The 14,108-nt window shown below is 50.7% G+C and overlaps 1 protein-coding gene across 1 annotated transcript in view; it reads left to right on the forward strand.

Moving 5' to 3' along the window:
- Window positions 1-14,108, forward strand: part of AGAP3 (ArfGAP with GTPase domain, ankyrin repeat and PH domain 3) — a 115,332-nt gene that overhangs the window by 48,307 nt on the left and 52,917 nt on the right. The window contains exons 10-11 of the mRNA XM_009277111.1: window positions 7,552-7,656; window positions 13,006-13,174. Coding sequence (XP_009275386.1) covers window positions 7,552-7,656; window positions 13,006-13,174 — 274 coding nt within the window. The remainder of the gene's footprint in view (window positions 1-7,551; window positions 7,657-13,005; window positions 13,175-14,108) is intronic.

The raw sequence follows: 14,108 nt of genomic DNA on the forward strand, positions 1-14,108 counted from the left end.
CCTTCACTCAGCAGGGCGAGATGCTTTCTTTACCTGCTCCTGTGTCTCTGTGTGTTGCTAACTGGGCCTGGCCTTGTTCAGTGTGCTGGAGATTGCATTGTGTTAGTGTAATTATTAAGTCGTTCCTTGCTGTAGGCAGAGCAGTGCTGTTACCGTGTTGAACAGGTGGAGAACTGAGACAAAGGCCTAGGTCTGCCAAATAAAGCTTGCACATCATTCTTGTGCTTTGCAAGAAGTAGGTGCCAAACTACTTGCCTGGTCCAGGACCTAAGTGAAGTGATGAGTTTGCACAGCAGCAGCTCGCCAGGAGAGCGTGGGGCAAGATGTTACCTTGTGAGATCTGGGTCCTTGCCTGGGCTCAGGACTGGGACCTCCCATAGCCAAAGCTGCAGGAGGTGATTTCGCAGAGGAGATCCTGGCCGTCTTTTTACAGTAACATGTACTGACACTGGGGGAAGCAGTGTCTTGTCTAAAAGGTAGGCACCAGTTTATGCAAATGGCTCTCCCTCCCTGGGCTCTGACTGACTGTGTTACACCATACCAGAGCTGCTGGCCCTGAGGCAATGCTTAGGCCATAGAGCACTGCTGTGACCTGTCTCTTGAGATGCTGTGGCACTCTGAAATTGCTGGCCTCCCACTGCTTGAATTAAACAGTTGTGCTACAGCATCTTAGGAAGGCACAGAGCTTTGTTCCTAACAGAGAAAACAGGCCAAAATCCACATGCAGGTTATGGGGGATGGGGTTGGTGTAAACATGCAGTGTTGTAGATCCAGAGTAACATCAGAGTGCTGCAGTTCTTCTCTATCACCCCTGCTGTGGCCCTTTGCCAGGTCATCCCTCCAGGAGGAGCAATGACTTGGTACCACCAGTGTGAAAAGGAGCAAAGACTCTCAGGAGCTGTACCTCCATATCACAAAGATTCAGGATAGGTGATGATTGCTGTGCTCTCTGATATGGACCTGCCCTTTCTGCAAGATTGTAGAGATCTCATTGCTTGCCATCTCTTTGAAGGGCAGCAAAAGAGCAGGGCCTTTAGCTAGTTTTACTCTTAGGTGGTCTGGTGATCCTGCCCAGCCATAAAAGAGCAGAGAAGCCAGTCATTTTGAGGGCTGTAGAGTGGCAAACATGCAGGGTCTTCTGCCTGGGTGCTTGGCCAGTTTCAGACTGCTTCACTTCCCTCAGCATGTGCACTGCTGGGTTGATGACAACAAATGCTGTGTTTGGGGTGCTGCAGCCACTGGTGGATAACCTTGGGAGCAGTTTGTTTCCTCTGCTTGGAAGAACAAGACTGGTGCATGCTTAAGTTACCTAAAGATAGTTGAAGTCAGTGGGTGATGTGGGGCAGCAGTAGGGGTAGTTGCCCTGCAGACTCCTTTCGTAAAACCTGTGGCTGTGATCGCTGTGACCGGTGCGTGATCTCTTCCTGGACTTTGCGGGAAGAGGACTAGCACTAGGGACTGCTGGCCACCTTGTTTGGCACTCACTACTTTGGGTTTCTGCACAGAGACAAGTCTGATGGCTGGGAAGGCTGACTACAAAGTGGGAGGCTGGGTTGGATGTTGCAGAAAGGAGAAACGTTGGGTGAAGACTTTGCTTGACTGAGAAGGGACATATGCTGCCACGGAGGTATGGTGGCTGGCTGTCACTTGTCACCACCTTCTCCAGCACAACTAAGAATGCCTCTGGGTGACCTGCTCTGTCTCCCTTATGCCCCATGCACACCTAGAAAAGATGGAAATCCCCAATGGGACAGGTGAGACCATGAATGTTGGGACTCCTTTATGCCTAGGACAGCACCTCCTCTCCCTCCAGGCTGCGGAGGCAGCCAGTGCCTCTGCTGGGGCTGCTCTGCACCGTGGACTCGGGATCCCTTTGCTGCAGTGTCCTTTCGGTGATACATAGGTTCGGATAGTCTTGCAAGGTCGGAAAAGCTTCTTCATAGCTGGACGCATGTCTCTGAGAAGTGGGTTAATTAGGCCGGGAGACTAAGCTTCCCCAGCTGTTCGTTACTAGGAATGAACTCCTAATTGCACATGTACCAGATTCTTTCTGGGAAGGCTGTGCTGAATGCACAGGCAGCCCAGGGATCCCCAGGTCCCTGGCCCGGCTCAGTTTGGGCCATGCACTCCAGCAGGGCCCAAGGCGGGTGACTCCTCCTCCTTGGGAGCTGGGATCATGCTGGGAGCTTAGATTACATTTAAATTGCCATTTGCATTTTCCAATCAATACGCGACTTTACAATTAAGTTTGGTGTTAAAATTCTTAGCAAAAAGTGAGTGGAAGGGAGATTTGTGGAGTAAACGAGTCCTTTGGGGGCCATCGCTGCTCCCTGCTTCATTACGCTGCATATTGCTGCTGCTGCTTTTACTGTGCACCACCACAATCCAAATACAACACAGAGACACTCGCGCTGGCCAACAAAATGCCGGGAAAGAAAGGAAAAGTGGGGAGAGGAAGAGGGTTGGGTTCTCTTGCCTTTCGTCTCTGGCAGCTTCTTTCCTTCGTGCAGGACTTCCACCCTCGGGAAGCAACTTGTGGAAGAGTTACTTCTTGTAAATCTTGCCATGGAGAAGCAGAAGGATCTTGAGGTGTGGCAATGCGTGCCGGTGCAGGGGTCTCAGCAGACCTGAGAAGCCCGGCCAGGAGGTGCATTGGGGTGCGTGCACAGGAGCACGACGAGGACGTGCGTGGAGGGGATGAGTTCAGCTGTGGGGATGCACCTGCCTCTGGTCTGTTCTCTTGTATTTCACCTGGCTGTATCCTCCCTGCCACTTCTCACTTCTCTCTGAGCTGCTCTGGGGGCTTTCCTCCAGGAAAACCAGAGTTGTCTGGATGCTGCTGGGCCAAACCACCACATTCTGCCATCAAAAAGAAGTTGGGCTACAGAATTGTAACCTTGATGCAGTCAGCACAGCAGCACTGTTAAAACCTGGAATGCTCTCAGCTTCTGTCCCCTGCCTCTTAATCTCCAATACAGCAGCAAATAACAAGTCTAACTGAGCTCTATCCCTTGATTCATCTGTTTCTTGCAAATGTTCGGCCTTAAAGGCCCCTTTCCCCTCCCCCCCATTTTATTAGATGTTTACTTAGACTGTGTAGTTGCTCCCAGTTTTGGACTCTTGTGCCTTCTGGCTTGAAAAAATGGGATGCCAGTGCTCGATTCTCTGTTTCCAGGTCTGGTTTTGCTTGTGTTTCAATTTGCAAAGTTCCAGATTTGTAGTTGAACTAACTGCAGCTGAACTCTTCTCTGCAGACGACGCATTTTTGGGGCTTGATAGAAGATGCAGCAGCCTGAAAGTGTTGAACTAGGTATTTTTGTAGTACCAAGGTGTATCAAGTTGAAGACAGATCAAGGGAGAGGAGAGGCAGACGGAGTCGTTTTGCAGTATGTACTGGCAGGTCAGACTGTAGAACTGAGCCAGGTTTAAGGCCAGAAGGGATAATTATGCCCAGAAGCCAGAGAATTTCACCCAGTGACTTTGAGCCAAATTTGTAACTTCAGTCTGGTCTGGAGCAGATTTGTTTGAAAGATATCAAACAAATGTTCTCAAATACAGAAAATCCACCATTTATCTAGATTAGCTGGTGTAATATTAAACTGTCTTTATATGAGGAGGAATAATAATTTTCACACACCATGTGGGAAATGTGTGGCCCAGCAGTGCTGCTAGAGAAGATGATTTTGTGAAGGTCAGACCCAGAGCAGAGCCAGCCATGTCCTGGCATTGAGAAAACACAGGTACTGCTTGCTGCGTGTGAGAGGATGGCTTACGAGACCTGAGAAGCAGTCTTGCCTCCAGGCACGGTAAGGCCTCAAGTGGGCTGCTGTGTCCCAGTCAGGACACTGCCCTTCGAGCTCTGGGACAGCTGGAGACTCTCCGGGGTGAGCAGATTAATGCTTTCAGAAGCATGTTCTGCAACGCAGAAGTGACAGATTTGGGACTGCAAGTCCAGAGGAGAGAAGAGTGCATGGAGATGTAATTGCAGTCTTCAGATAACGTTAAGGGCTGCTGCAGAGGGCACAGGACTGCTCTGAGTGGTCGCCATGACAGGACAAGTGCTGCGCTGCCATTTCATCATGGAGGTGCAGGAAACATGGGGGTCTGATGTCCAGTGGGGAGGAGCACAGTCTCTGTCACGGGGGGTTTTTATGAAGAGGTTGGAGTGATGCGGGTACACCTGAGCCTGCCCTGGGGAGGGATGTGGTGAGGTGACCTCCGAACGCTCTTCCAGCTCTGCTTTGCTGTGATAATATCACACCTGGAGGTAATACCATCTGCCCTGTCCAACCTGATAGTCCACTGCTCCTTCACTGGCCAGGTTGAGTTACCTTCCTAACTGAACACCGGGAGCTCAGGAACTGGTCAGCGCGGCGCTCTCCAGCCCAGAGAGCCCACTCTGCAGGGTGGTCTGGCAGTCTGTCCCCAGGTGCAGGACCTTGCACGAGTTGTGCTAAAATCCACACTATTCTCAGGAGCCCAGTTTGCTAAGTGATATGAGGCAATTTGTGTTAACGACCAGTCACTGCATTGATTTATGCTATGCAGTTTCTATGTTTCCTTGAAGTTTTCTGGGTTTGTGTTTTCTTTGAGCTCGTTTGGGGAGGACATTGATTAAATAGTGTGAATCAAATGCAGATTGGCTGGACCTCTATACAAGTACTTCTGTTGGACATGGATTTGCCATTTATGATTACACTTGTTCTCATTTATGATTACATTTTAAGACCTTTCACTTGACCAGTTTTTACTCCGTACATTAATGGCTTTATGGATTTTGTACAGTTGGTTTTTAATGGTGTGTGCTGCTCAGTTAAAATCCTTACAGAAAACTAAAAATGCTGTGTCAACACAGTTACCATTGTCATCAGATATTGCAATCTTACCAAAAGTAGGATCAAACTTCTCTGATGACCTGTTTCCGCGTTGGGTGGCATTAGTTACACTGCTGTTCTCTCATTCTTTGCTGATCACTTCTTGCGGTGGCTTTTCCACAGTTTTGCCCAGTGTAAGCGTCCGGCTAAGTGGCCGTAATTACAAGGGTCATTGCTTTTCCCCTTGCAGATCTTGGCAAAGCATGGGCTTTCGGACTGCTGCCATGTTCTAAGGCATGTTTAAATCAGCACCTTTTAACTGCTGCTGAGTGAGCTCTTCAGCTAATTCTCTCGGAGCTCTTGAAGGCAAGGGTTCAGATCCTGCCACCAACACAGCTTAGCTTTTGCCACTCTGTTTTAATTTTCTCTCCCTTGCACGAGTAGGAGGCGTTTCCTTTACACACTGCTTGCTTCGCAAATACTGAGCATAAGCAGTCATGGAGCACTTCTGCCTTTTCTGCATCATTTATTGCCAATTTCATGGTCATGTCTGGCAGCGTTGTTACTCCAGCATGTGCCAAACCCTACAACTTTTTGTTGTGTTTTTCCATCATGGAGGTGCAGCAGCCTCAGTCTCTAGGCAGTGGGACAAGGCCCCCAAATATGCCAAGGCTGGCAGGACAGAGACTTTCTGTCCAGGTTTTTGAGGAGGTGCTGGCCTGGGGCCCAGATTTTTGCCACGTTAGGAACAGCCAGTCTGTATGTCTGTCCAGACAGCGCTTTCGGAGGGCCCAGGCCCGACAGTTGGTAGCTTTTTCCCAGACTCTGTTATTCATTCATACTTTTGTCCTCCTGTGCTGTCCTTTCCTCCCTGCCGGCAGAATACTTGATGTTCTCTCCCCAGTCCCTGTTCCAGAGCCCTTGTGCCTGGCTTCTTGCCCTGTCTTCCTTCTCCCTCTCCACCTCTGGTCTTACCATCTGCTCGAGGGTAGGAAGGCTCTGCAGAGGGACCTGGACAGGCTGGGTCAATGGGCCGAGGCCAACTGTATGGCCTTCAACAAGGCCAAGTGCCGGGTCCTGCACTTGGGCCACAACAACCCCATGCAGCGCTACAGGCTTGGGGAAGAGTGGCTGGAAAGCTGCCTGTCGGAAAAGGGCCTTGGGGGTGCTGGTCGACAGCCGGCTGAACATGAGCCGGCAGTGTGCCCAGGCGGCCAAGAAGGCCAATGGCATCCTGGCCTGTATCAGAAAGAGTGTGGCCAGCAGGAGTAGGGAAGTGATCGTGCCCCTGTACTCGGCCCTGGTGAAGCCGCACCTCGAATACTGTGTTCAGTTTTGGGCCCCTCACTACAAGAAGGACGTCGAGGTGCTGGAGCATGTCCAGAGAAGGGCAACGAGGCTGGTGAGGGGTCTGGAGATCAAGTGTGATGAGGAGCGGCTGAGGGAACTGGGGTTGTTTAGCCTGGAGAAGAGGAGGCTGAGGGGAGACCTCATCGCGCTCTACAACTCCCTGAAAGGAGGTTGTAGCGAGGGGGATGTCGGTCTCTTCTCCCAAGGAACAAGCGACAGGACGAGAGGAAATGGCCTCAAGTTGCACCAGGGGAGGTTTAGATTGGACATGAGGAAAAATGTCTTTACTGAAAGAATGGTTAAATGTTGGAAGAGGCTGCCCAGGGAAGTGGCTGAGTCCCCATCCCTGGAGGTATTTAAAAGACGTGTAGATGAGGCGCTTAGGGACATGGTTTAGTGGGCATGGTGGTGTTGGGTTGACGGTTGGACTCGATGATCTTAGAGGTCTCTTCCAACCTTAATGATTCTATGATTGATTGTATACCTGGTGCATGATGAATTGCTGCTAGAAGCAGATTTCCTGGGGAGGCAGAACTGGATGGGGAGGGTTAGGAGAGTCCAAGCTCTGAGTGTTGGTTCAGATCAATGGAATTTAGTTCTGGGTTAGTTCTGGGTTGGGCTGGTGGGAAGAGGGAGCTTCAGGGCATGTGAGCACAATCGTTTTCAGGCCCTAGGAGTGTGCTGTGCCTGAAGACCACAGAATGGGTCTCATGTAAAATCCTGATGGGGAAGGGGCGTGAACCAATGCCTCAACTGCCCAGGACCTGCTCTACCTCCTGAAATGTGTCCCTAGCTCCATTTGTTTGACATCTCTAAGAAAGAATTGCAAGCAGGCAAGAGAATATGCATGCCTTGTGAGACCTGTATCTTGGAGTGTTGTTCCATTGATTGACCCCTGCTTGTCCCAAATTGTCCTTGCCTTGACCATCCCTCTGGCTGTGCTTTTGGTGATGGAAGAAGGTCTGGGAGCACTGTGGTAACAGAGCAAGCAGGGTTGGTTGGTGGTGAGGTTGGCTTCTGCCTTGTGTTGGCACTGTTCTTCAGCACAAGAAGAGTTGCCCAGAGGGAGTGATTTGGGACAGCAGAGTATGTGATAGGTCCCTCAGAGGATCTGGGCATCAGTACTGGCATGTGGAGACCCTCGTCTCTGAGAATGGGGGGGGGCTGTCTGTGGAGACATGCTGGGGTTGGTGAGGAAAGGGGATCAGCCCTCTTCCTACCAGTCCCAGGGAAAATGCTGTTGGGAAGGCCAACCTAGGAGATATTTTCTTGAGTCCTGATCTTTGTGTCTCTTCAAAGACCAGTCTCCTACAAGGGGCAATGCTGGAGCTGAGCAGGAGGTGCCTGGGCCAAACAAGGTCTAAGACTCTTGACATGTCTCTTTTAGGGCATACTCCTCAAACGCAGCGGCAAGTCTCTCAACAAGGAGTGGAAGAAGAAGTATGTGACGCTGTGTGACAACGGAGTCCTCACCTACCACCCCAGCCTGCATGTAAGTACTGTGCTGGGTTGGGTAGAGGAGCAGGGTGGGACAGAGCAGTGTCCTCCTTCATGCTATGGCTGCTGCTGCAGGTCCTCTTGCAGATGCCATAGTCGCAGAGAGTTGCTTGGGAAGGGTTTGGCAGCAGATGAAAGCCCCAGTCTCTGCCTGCAGCAGGGCCCTGCACAGGAGGTTCAGCACCAGCCCTCAACAGGGCAGGCGTATTCAGCAGAGCTGTTTCTTACCAGGGTCTGGAGGAAACCTCTTCCATCTCATGAAGGCTGTCTCTGCAGTGCCAGGCTGGGTGGGAAAAGCTGATAGGAACAAGCTCTGCACAGAATTATGCTAAGTAAATGCATCTTTCTTTTCTCTGTTTCCCTTGCTCAGTCCATTAAAGCAGGGGTTGCTGCCTCCCTGCATCTGGGGTGAGGAGCAGGCAGAGAACTCCTTGCAGCCACGGCTGATGGTGCCATTTGGGTGTGGAATAATTTTCCTGGCTGCTAGATATTGGGTAATGGAGATGAGGTGCCTGTGCAGAGCCTGCCGAGCTGAGCTGTCACTCGATGCATCTCTGATCCTCTTCACTGCTTGGCTCAGGCGCACAGCTGCCTCCCCATCGATCTCTGTCACCTCCCCACTGTGGGGCTAATGACTTCTTCCCCATTCCCTCTTGAGCACAGTTTGCTGCTGAGACAGTGAGCCACGGACAGACACACCTGTGACACTGAGGCCACAGCACCCTCTGCAGAGAGGACGTGCTGCAGCAGGACAGCCTGACAGTGGCTGGGGAGCGCAGGGTAGAGCTTGGGCGCAGGGCAGTTTAGGGGGTGCTGGAGCACTCCCCAAGGCTAAAGGGAGAAGAGCAAAGTGTTGCAGCTTCTGTGCTTTCTGAATGCTCCCGGGCCCTCAATTTATCCCCAGTCTCCTCAGACACACAGGTGTTGGAGTGCCCTGAGCCTCAAGAGTCTTTCTCCTCATTTCTAACCCTGTGTCTCTAACTCATGGACTTCCAAAGCTCAGTTGTCCGGCTCCTGAGCCACTGAGCCTTTTAACCCTCCTATCCTTACACTGGAAGGCCATTCATTGCATCTCCTTCCCTTAATTTGTGGGAGCTTTGAGAACAGTTTTTTTTCTTTTTAGTCTTTGATCCCTGCACCATACTGTCTGGTTCTGCAGTTCCCTAACTTTGTAACCCCATTTTTTGGTCTTCATAAAGCCAAACTGGGAGAGAATGGCTGCTGCTGCTGCCTTCTCTGCGTGTGTGCTCACATGTGTGTGTGGGTTTATCACAATTCCATCAGAGACATCATAGGCCATTATTACAATCAGCTGTAGAGGCAGAGTAATTTGGGGGATGTTGTTTAACCGCTCTCAGATGCTGCTGCTACACACTAGGTTTCTCTCCTTTTTACACCATTTCTTCCTCAGGGGGTGAGCTAGATTGATGTCACTTGCTTTCCTTACTGCACTTCTTCAGAGTTTCATTTCATTACTATGTTGCCCCAAGCGAAAATCTGGTTTGTTTCCACCTGGTGCTACTGGTGATCCACAGCCCGTTGCTAAGAAAGGTACAAGATGGGCCTCTCCTCCCCTAGGTTTCATTGAAAGCTTTGAACCTTGCACCCAAGATAGGTGTTGTATTGCCCTATATGTTTACCTAGAGCAAGGACTAATTACATGTGGGCCACAGAACACAGAGCTGCTTGCTGTCCAGCTCTGACTTCTGCAAGGATGGGGGGGTCTGCATGCTCCCTCCGTGGCATTACCTCCCTGAGAATTGGGGAAAAGAGCCATGACACCTATCATCGTGTTACATTTTTTACTGCGATGCTGACAAAGGCTTTGGTGAACAGTGTGCTGTTCTGATTAGCAAAGGCCCCTCTGCCTTGCCTTGCCTTCTCTCTGGATATCTGGTTTATGACCTGCTTGGAGGGGACGGATGCAGAAAGGAAGCCTGGAGGAAGAGGTGGTCCAGAAGAGGATGTCCCATTATATCCTCTCCTCCGCATCTTCTGGAGTGAATCGGGAGATGCTACAGTGCATTTGTCACTGGGTTTGTCTCCTGTGGCATGAAGCAAGTTCCCATGTCTTTTCACAGGATGACACAAGCAAAGCATGTTAGGGTTGAACAGCCTGGGTCACTAATGAAACCTGTGTCCTGAGGAAAGGGCACGTGCTTCTTTGTCACTTCCATTTGTGACAGCAGCTCTCAGGCCAGCAGGCACATGGTGAGGTAAGCTGCTGGCAAGAACAAGTATGCAGGATCCTCAGTCAAGGAGACACTTGGCATCCTAAAGTTCCTTCCTTGAGATGTGAAGTCCCAGCTTCTCCCCTGCCTCGCTCAGGGTGAGCCTGTACTGCCACATGTCTGGGGGATGGCAGAATTCAGGGTGCAGCAGAGGGGTCCCTGAGGGGCATGGCTGAGCACTGTGGGAAGAGGGTCTTTCCCAGCCCCTGTCAGGATGTTCAAGCCCCAGAGCATTTTTGTGCTGCTTTTGTGTTCCCAATGGCTTTTCCTTGGCATGAGTCAGAGCAATTCCTGCCTAGACTTCTCTTCTCTTGCATCTCTGTTATGTTCTCTCCCCGTCCCTGTTGGGGATGGGTGTAGGTACCCCACAGGTCAGCAGCCCTGCCTTTCTTCTTTTTCCTCCAGTAGACATATCTGTTCCAGATGTGTCTGTGCCCCATCGGATGAAAATTACTGCATGGCTCTGGCTGGGTCATATTTCTGATTTTACCAACCAAAAGCTTCCTGGTGGGGCTATCATCTGCTTTTGGGTGTTTATCACTCAACCTGTTTCTGGATCTGTATCTTGGCACCTCAAGCCCCACTTTGAAGTTTCCTCACTGGGAGTCAGGCTTAAACTGTGGGTTTGCAGTCATAGGTTGACAGAGAGCGCTCAGGTAAGCTGGGTCCAGCCCTGAAATCAAGTGTTCCGTGACTCCTTGATGGAAGCATATCTGTTTGGACCTATGCTTGGGTCCTATGGAGCTGTGCGTTCCTGCTCTCAGGTGCCACCTCTGCCTCCTCTCTGGAATAGTCAGTGGTTTCAGAGACTTTGCAAGCAGGACACCTGGAGTTGGAGCAGTGGGCAACAGCTCTTGCCGAAGGCAGGAGTGCTTGGGGGTCTGATCCCTGGATTCAGCACAGCTTTCCTTGTTGCATCTGTATTTTTCTTACCTTTCTGTGAGTGTGTTCAGTGACAGGAAAAGAACAAGTTCTATGAAGAGACTGGTGCGGTTTCCTATCATTTTCTCAAAGCCTTGGAGAGTAAATGCTTCTGCTCGTGAGGAAGGAGTCTGTGGTTCAGCCCAGCTTCACTGGCCAGGCTGTGCTGTGCTGCAGAGAGCTAGAGAAAGCATCTCCCATTTTGCAGCCAGTGGAGCCATTCACACAATCACCTTCTGTTAATTCTATCTGCAACATCAATTAAATTGTTTGTAGAAACTAATTGAATGTGGCTTAATCACACATCTTAATAGCTTTCCACGCTTTGAACTCGTTGTTAATTCCAGTAATAAAATGAAATGAGAGAACTGGCTGGGTAATTAGCGAGGAGGCTTGGGAAGAAATTGCTGTTTTATAGCATGTAATAAAAACAGTGCGCTGGTGACCGCTCTCTCCGGCAGGCAGCCGGCTACTGCAGCAATTGTGCTGAGTTAGGGAAAATCCTCCAGCCCCTCTGAGATTCCCTGCCCAGGGGTGCCACCGGGCTCCCACCCAACCAGGAACAGCTTGAAGCAATGTTTGGTTGGGCTGGTTATCTAGGAATTGCCTGGGCCACCAAAGGGTGTGTGCGTGTCATCTGAGGTCAAGTCACCCAGAAGTTGGAAGCACAGAAGGGTGTGCTGCCATGCTGCCCCATCTCTTGGGTTTGCTCTGAGGACTGGATGCCTGCCCAGGGGTCTGTGGAAAGAGAAGAGTTCAAACCAAGGTGTTGAGGTGCTGCTGAGAGGTTGTAACCCTTGCAGGTAGTCACCTGAGACCACAGAGCATTGCCTATACAGCCCCCATTCACCCGCTTCTTGGAGCCAAGGATTGGGAGAACGGTTGGTCTTAGACTGATCTTGTTCACATCTTTATCTTCTTGGATTTGGAAGCAAACAGGAACCAGCTCTGAGTTAATCTTTTTGGTGACCTCCTTGTGAACTGGAGCAAGCCCAAGCCTCCCTGCAGCAGCCGCAGTCTCACCCTGGACGGTTGCTGCCACTCCTCTCCCAACTGCAGTGCACATCCCCAGTACAGAGAGCCGGGGGAGGATATGCCCGCGTCGCGATTCCTCCCTGAGGCTCTAGCTCAGCTTTCAGTCCCTGCTCCCTTGACGTCTGCCCAAGAGCAGGGCAGGGCAGTCCCCTCTGTGCATCTCTCTGGAGATCACATTGGTTGTGTCTTCCTGGGGCATGAGCCCAAGGAAGAGCCAGCCGCATCGGAGAGGATTAGGGGAAAGCTGCAGTGCCCTGTGGAACAGGGAAGGGATGGAAGACATGGGACAGGACACAGCTCTCAGGAGAGGCTAGAGGTCTGCAGCCTTATTTTGACTGAAAGATGAGATGCTATTAGGAGTCAGTGCAGAATGATATTAACAGTCTGCACGTGGAGTTTTTGGTCGTACAATAAATAGTCTATCAGAAGAAATGGTGGAAGCACCAAGTTCTGAATAACATAAAGCTGTGCAGATGAATGTACAAGGGAGTTATCCTGAGTTGTGTTGTTTTGGGCTTGAATTACGCTAGCTGTGACCTGAGAGGGAATTTCCAGGTATCCCATTACTTACACCATACTATATTATATTATTAGCTGTTATAGCTGAGTGATGTGATTAAAAAGACAACGGATGACGGGGAAGAACTGCCTGCCACCTATGTGCTCTTTTGCTCTTTCTAATCTCTGATCCCCAGCCAGGCTTTCACAAATGGGCTTGTCATGGCATCTGACTGCCCGTGGCAACATTCCAACATTATTCATATCAGAGCTGACTAGTTCTGGGCTCTGAAAGTGAGACCTGGCACTTCTCTGGTGCCAATTCTAATGCACCGGCTAGTCATGGGAAGAAGGCAGGTCGGAGTCAAAGCTTTGCATCCGTGTTGTCAGAAAATGGCTGGCTGTGGACACTGGGGAAGTCGTAGGGTCTTTTACCTCTAGCCCACCTGACTTGAGACTTCAGCATAGTGCAAGAGAAAACAGCATGTGATGAGCTCCCAAATCATCTCCAAGTTGCTGGCTGACCATCTGTCTGTTAACCAGTTACCATGTGGATGAGTGGGTCCAGGTTTTAGTTTTGAGTATGTGAATGAAAGGGGAGCTGAGAGTGCTGGGCCAGGGCAGGGCTGATCCTGAACCATTCTGCCTCTCTGCTGTAGGATTACATGCAGAACATCCATGGGAAGGAAATCGATCTGCTGAGAACTACAGTGAAGGTACCGGGCAAGCGGCTACCCAGGGCAACAACGGCAGCAGCACCCAGTGCTAGCCCCAAAGCCAACGGGCTTGCGAAGGAGAGGAGCAGCACACAGCTGACAGGAGGTACAGGTAAGAGTTGGTGTGGGTGCCACAGAGCTGGCGGCCAGCCTTCCCTCCAGTGCATCAGCAGTGCCTTGCTTTGCTGAGCCGGAAGCAAAAAAGCTGTTCTGGAGTTTCTTGCTTTCACCACTCTTCGCGAGTGCCTTCGGTGGGTGTTGGCATTTCTGTGCAGGTCTCAGGTAAGCTCCTGTTGGGATTTTATCCCTGGTTAGTGTCCAGGACAGAAGAAAGAGTAGAATGGCTTTAACTAGTGGCATGAACTCCCTAAGAGGTAACACTTGAGTCTGATGAGTTGCTGGATGTAGGGGAAGCTGTTGCTCCCCAAAAAAAAAGAAATCTCAACCAGGGATGTGTCTTGATCCCTGGCAAGTTCTCCTCTGTTTCTGTCCTTTTTTGTGGCCCCTTTTTTCCTCCTCACTTTCCCCTGGAGAAATAGTAACGTGAGGGGCTTGTTTTTTAATTGTTACTCTTCTGTGTGCACATTCAAGAGGCGCAGCTGCCGCAGAGAGTGGTGAGAGGAGGTTACGTTGGGAGGCTCTCTGGTTTCTCACGGAGTTCATGCCACACTGCTTACTGCTTCTCTTGCTACAGGAGGTATCTTGCCCTGCCCACGGGAGCTGTTGAACTTAGAGCTTTCCTGCCCAAGTTTCCCCAGGCATTGACATGCCTTTACTTTGTCCTCGGGGTTGGTATCCTTGGCCAGGATGGACAGTTTCCACACACATTCTTCCCAGCCAACTGTTGGCAGCAGTCTAGTACAGCAGGGTATGGGTACCTCTCCACTCTTCGGCATAACAAGTGAGTGCTGATAATGCTGCTGATAACAGAAATCCTTCATAATCTGGTACTGCACACTGTGCCACCGAGAGTGAACTTGGGTGACCACATCCTCGTTTCTGTTCAGTCCTGCTCTGCACTCTGGTTGTGTCCTGTGGTCAGCGTG

This window comes from Aptenodytes forsteri, unplaced genomic scaffold (assembly GCF_000699145.1).
Source record: "Aptenodytes forsteri isolate BGI_AS27 unplaced genomic scaffold, ASM69914v1 Scaffold466, whole genome shotgun sequence".
Lineage (NCBI taxonomy): Eukaryota > Metazoa > Chordata > Aves > Sphenisciformes > Spheniscidae > Aptenodytes > Aptenodytes forsteri.